General features: G+C 51.7%; 1 protein-coding gene across 5 annotated transcripts in view; it reads left to right on the top strand.

The window, feature by feature from the left end:
- The first annotated feature begins 242 nt into the window (after positions 1 to 242).
- CC2D1A (coiled-coil and C2 domain containing 1A) overlaps positions 243 to 5,470 on the top strand; it is an 18,985-nt gene continuing 13,757 nt past the window's right edge. For 4 of the 5 annotated variants that reach the window (XM_023518072.1, XM_023518073.1, XM_012810247.2 and 1 more), the window contains exons 1-6: positions 243 to 516; positions 1,840 to 1,975; positions 3,648 to 3,763; positions 3,866 to 3,931; positions 4,192 to 4,326; positions 4,426 to 4,660. In XM_023518072.1, the coding sequence (XP_023373840.1) occupies positions 457 to 516; positions 1,840 to 1,975; positions 3,648 to 3,763; positions 3,866 to 3,931; positions 4,192 to 4,326; positions 4,426 to 4,660 (748 nt within the window). In that variant the 5' untranslated portion in view covers positions 243 to 456. Of the gene's footprint in view, positions 517 to 765; positions 785 to 1,839; positions 1,976 to 3,647; positions 3,764 to 3,865; positions 3,932 to 4,191; positions 4,327 to 4,425; positions 4,661 to 5,470 lie in introns of those variants that run through there. The other variant, XM_023518074.1, reaches the window with a different exon arrangement.

The raw sequence follows: 5,470 nt of genomic DNA, 5'->3' as shown, positions 1-5,470 counted from the left end.
GTGACGGCGAGACGCTGCCAACTACAGAGCGAACACCAGCCCTCACAGCTGCGCGCGATGCACCTCTTTCCCGCGTCTCGCGAAGCCACGCCCCGCGCACGCGCAATACCAGGACTGTTCATCACACCCGCGCACGCCCCGCCCCTTTCCCCCTGCCTCAACCAGCCACACCCCCGCCAGACGTGAGCGTTTATGCGCAGTGTCTGCCGGGAGTTGTAGTTTCGGTGCGGCAGGCCCGGCAAGTCCAGTGGCCTCGCTCAGGTAGAGAGGCGACCGGAGGCCAAGGCGGAAGTGAGGCGGCTAACCTGGGAGGGGAGGACACAGGGTTGGCAGTCGCTGGGCGCTGAAGAGGGGCGCAGGGCTCGGGAAGGGCGCGTGCGTCGCGACAGGCCCCGGAGGAGGAGGCAGGGAAAGGCCGGGCGCCGGGGTCGACGGTCCGGGGATCCAGCCTGGAAGATGCACAGGAGGAAGGGACCTCCGGGACCCCCAGGCCGAGGCGCTGTCGCCGCCCGCCAGGTGAGACTGCGTCCCACGGCCCCACTGGGGGGATACCTCCCAATCCCCGCCATATGCTCGGGGCAGGCCCCACAACCTGGAAAGCCCGATCTCCGCCCCACTAAGTGAGACCCTGTCCCCGCCTCCCAAATGAGGCTCCGCCCCCCAATGGTTGGGCCTGCTGGCCTAGACACCTTCAGCACTTGGCGCACACAGCCCCGGGTTGGGGCCACCTGTTGAAGCAGCAGTTCCAGTGGGGAAGAGAAGGGAGGGGCAGCCCTCGGACCAGGTTTGTCAAACGCTTGCATTAGATGGACAATGTCAGACTCCTTTTATTCCCATTGTACATATGAGGACACTGAGGCTCAGAGAGGTGAAGATGTCTGCCCAAGGTGATAAGGACTAACAGCTTCTCTAGAGCTAAATGCAAATCCAGAACTGCAGCTGTGAACTCACGAGCCCGTGCCACAGCCCCTTCTCACTCTCCCTTCTCACTCTCCCAACTCCTCTGCCCCCTGGGGCAGGAGGAAAGAGACATTTGATTTTTTTAGCTCTGGCAGAAGTAGCTCAGGGCATAGCTTAGTGTTAGGTACTCCAGCTTGGCTGACCTGAAGTTCTCTTCTGGCCTCTGGACTTTGGACACTTGATTTCACAGCTCTGAGCCTCAGTTTTCTCATCTGTAAAATGGAGACCTCTTAGGGACCCCACCTCACAGGACAGTCATGAAGATTCATTGAAATAGTTTATGGAAGGCACTAGAACATAGCACTCATTAAATGTCATCATTATCATGAATAAGTGGGGCCATATATAATTGCCAATCTTTGACCATTTTTGACTAAAGGGCAACTTCATATAGTTCAACATAGTATTAGTATGTCATAATTGGTCATTAACCAAGATAGAATGACAGGTCTGCAAGGCAAAGACCCCACTTTCAACTTCTACATTGTTGTCAGGGTTTGTAATTGTTCTTGATGTCCCAGCCTTCCTGTATGGCCCCTTCTGCTGGAAGGAAAAGCCCAGGTGTGCAGAGTGGCTGTTTTGGGCAGGGTGTAGGTCCTATTTCTCCTGGTAAACTTGGCTAGCCACACATCACAGGTGTGGACTCAGAGCAGTGAGTTGGGTCTCTCTGCCCACCCTTTGCCCCATGTTGATGTGCCAGAGAGCGTGGCCCACCTTGGGACACCTGTTCTGAGCTTGCCAGCCTCCTGGCACTCCACCAGAACATGGCTTTCCCCTGGAGACTTTGGTTCCTCCCCAAGGGGCTGCTGAGTCCATGATGGCTGCCTCTGGCCAAGTGGTAAATCCCCAGGTCTGACTGGACCTTCACTCTCCCCCCAGCTGGGCCTCCTGGTTGACCTGTCCCCAGACGGCCTGATGATCCCTGAGGATGGAGTTAACAATGAGGAACTGGAGGCTGAATTCTTGGCCTTGGTGGGGGACCAGCCCCCAGCCCTGGAGAAGCTCAAAGGCAAAGGTAAGATAGTTAACACACCTCTGGACATTTTCTGATCTCCCACTGTGGGCTAGACTCAGACTGGGCACTGGGTAGATGAGGAAAATCAGAAAGATAAGATCCCTGCCTTCCTGGAGCCCAGCAACTGGTTGAGGGGGTAAGCAATCAACTCTGGACTTAGACTGGGGGGGTTCAAACTCCAGCTCTCCCACTTACTGGGTGTGTTGGTTTCAGTTTCCCTATCTGTAAAGTGGGAGCAATAATCATGCTTATATCATAGGAGTTAGTCTTCTGGAGTGCATAAGTAGTTCACACAGGAACCACCTGACATAATAAGCCTGTGTCCTCGTAAGTCAAACCTGCTGTCCCATAATCAGGTCTGGGATGGAGGAAACAGAGCCATTGGAGAGACCTGTGAGTCATTGTGGGATTGCTTAAAGAAACACCCACAATGTAGAGAGTCAGGTGAAGAGGTAGGGAGCACTTCCAGGAGGGGTCATAGCAGGTAAAACCCCCTGGAGCAGATGGCAGGGAGCAGAGATGGAGGGATCAGGTGGAGCTAAAGCCCAGAGGGCAAATGGAACCTTTAAACATTTGAGTTGGGCAACGCCTGTGGCTCAGAGGAGTGGGGCACTGGCCCCATATGCCGGAGGTGGCGGGTTCAAACCCAGCCCCAACCAAAAACTGCAATTAAAAAAATTTTTTTTGAGTTAATATAGTCAATCCTGATTATTTGTGGATTTCATATTTGTGAATTCACTACTCACTGAAATTTGTTTTTAAGCTCCAAACCAATAATAGCACACCACTTTTGTGGTCATTCACAACAGATGAGTGAAGAGGGGTGAAAAATTTGAGTGGCCTGATGTATAAGGTGTTACAAAGCTGTGCTCTGCCTTCTTTCAGCTCTTACAGCATAAGCAAAGATTCCTTTTGAGGTCTATTTAGTGCCATATTTTTCTCATTTTTATGCTTTTTCTTAGTAATTTCACTGTCAATAGTGGCTCTAGGCATAATGTGGAAATGCTGTCTAGTATTTCTAAGGGCTAGAAGACTGTAATGTACTTTATAGAGAAAATATGTGTGTTAGAAAAGCTTTCTGCCGGCTTGAGCTGTCATCCTGTTGGGTATGAATTCAAAGTTAATTAACAATGCATATATTCAAGAAGGTGTCTTTAAGCAGAAATTTACATAAAGCAAGATTGTATACTGATCAGTTGATGAAAACATTGTAACCAGAGGTTCACGTGAACCAAAACCTGAGTTTCCCCTAGGAGCAATGGTCCCATGTATTTACTAATTCAGTTTTCAAAGCAGCATTATTGAATAACAAGATGCTGACAATATGCTATTAAAAAGAACTTCATTTCCCTTTCATCCCTACCACCTACCTGTGAGGGAGGAACTGGTTATCTCCATCTAACAGATGGAGAAACTAAGGCCCAGAGAGGTAAAGTGACTTGCCAAGTGACTTGTCAAGGTCCCACAGTGAGAGTGTGACAGAGTTGGGATTCAAACTCAGGTAGCGCAGCCCTAGAACTGATGCTGCATGAGGAGGAGAAGTGAGACATAGAAGGGAAGAGGTCAACAGAGGGTGGAACCCTGCAGGGAGGACCTGAGGGTGTCCAAGCTAGGGACAGGGGTGGGATATTTAGAGGATCTTGGTCCATCTGGGGCCTCCCCTTGCTGCCAGGCCCCCTGCCCATGGAAGCCATCGAGAAGATGGCCAGACTGTGCATGAGAGACCCAGACGAGGAGGAAGAAGAGGGGACAGATGAGGATGATGTGGAGGCTGATGACGACCTGTTGGTAAGTACCCACAGCGGGATGGGAGTGGGGGTTGGGGCTCTTTGCCCACTATCCCCGTTCAGTGGATCCTCACATCCTATCCCTGATTATGTGACCCTGCAGGCGGAGTTGAATGAGGTCCTGGGAGAAGAGCAGAAGGCTTTGGAGCCCCAGCCATCAATGGCCCAGGTACAACTCTGACAACCCTGCTCCCTTGAATCAGAACCCCATGGACAGCCTAGGGTTCAAGGCCCACCCTTGTCCTTCTCTGGGATATAGTATGGCCCCTCTGACCCTGGTTTCCTCTTCTGGGAAATGGGGACCTGGATTTCTGCCCCACCGAGGTAGGGGAGGCTGGCCCAGGGGTGACACGTGGCTGATTGCTAATGTGCAAGGGGTGGGTGTCAGTGGAGTTACCATCCAGACCAAGCCCCTGGCCCTTACCACAGCCAAAGCCCTCAGCCCCCTGCCTAGGGGTCGAGGCCACTTTGCAGGAGAGGCTGGCCCTCTACCAGAGAGCAATTGAAGGTGCCAGGCAAGCTGGAGACAGTGCCAAGATGCGGCGCTACGATCGGGGGCTTAAAGTGAGTAGGCAGAAGACACGGTTCTGGGACCCCACCACCCTGAACCTCCCACACTAAGCTCACAGCTTCTCCCAACCCCACACTCATGCCTTGTCTCAGACGCTGGAGAATCTGCTGTCCTCTGTCCAGAAGGGCAACACCATTGATGAAGCAGACATCCCGCCGCCTGTGGCCATAGGAAAGAGCCTAGCAGCCATGCCCAGCCACAGCCTTGCACCCACCCAGCCAGCGCCTTCAATCCTGCCAACTCCGGAGCCCAGGGTCACCCTGGAGGGTCCTCCTCCCACCACCCCAGCTTCATCCCTAGGCTCAGCTAAGCCACAGCTGCCCCCAGGTAGGTGGTGGGCAAGGCTGGGGAATCCTCATGTCCCTGGAGTTCATGAGTACTTTCCAAGGGGGATACAGACAGAGAGGTTTTTTTGTTGCTATGGTACTACATATAACATTTACTATTTTAGGCTGGGCACAGTGGCTTATGCCTATAATCCCATCACTTTGGGAAGCCAAGTAGGAGGATCACTTGAGACCAGCCTGGGCAACATAGCAAGATCCTGTCTCTACAAAAAAATAATTTAAAAAGTCACTAGGCATGGTTGACAAGTGCCTATAGTCCCAGCTACTGGGAAGCTTAGTCAGAATGATGGCTTGAGCCCAGGAGTTTGAGGTTATAGTGAGCTATGATCACACCACTGCATTCCAGCCTGAGTGACAGAGTGAAACCCTGTCTCTAAGAAAAAAAAAAGATTGATATATATTTAGGTTTTGCTCAGTTAGATGCTAATAATAATTATAACAATAATTCAACACAGAAGAAAAATTTTTGTTTCCTTTGTTTTTGGTGGACTTTTTGTAGGAGATAGGGCTTTGCTCTGTCACCCAGGCTGGAGTGCAGTGGCTGATCAGAGCTCACTGCATTGTCAAACTCCTGGGTTCAAGTGATCCTCCCACCTCAGCCTCCCAAGTAGCTAAGATTACAGACTTGGACTACTGTGCCTAGCTAATTTTTAAAAATTTTTCTAGAGACAGAGTCTCACTATGTTGCTTAGGCTCTATAAGAAATTTTTTTTAGGCTCGGCGCCTGTGGCTCAAGCGGCTAAGGCGCCAGCCACATACACCTAAGGTGGCGGGTTTGAATCCCCAGCCC

Source organism: Otolemur garnettii, unplaced genomic scaffold, assembly GCF_000181295.1.
Source record: "Otolemur garnettii isolate 467f Iridium unplaced genomic scaffold, OtoGar3 scaffold00127, whole genome shotgun sequence".
Lineage (NCBI taxonomy): Eukaryota > Metazoa > Chordata > Mammalia > Primates > Galagidae > Otolemur > Otolemur garnettii.
This window is presented reverse-complemented; position numbering and strand designations above follow the sequence as displayed.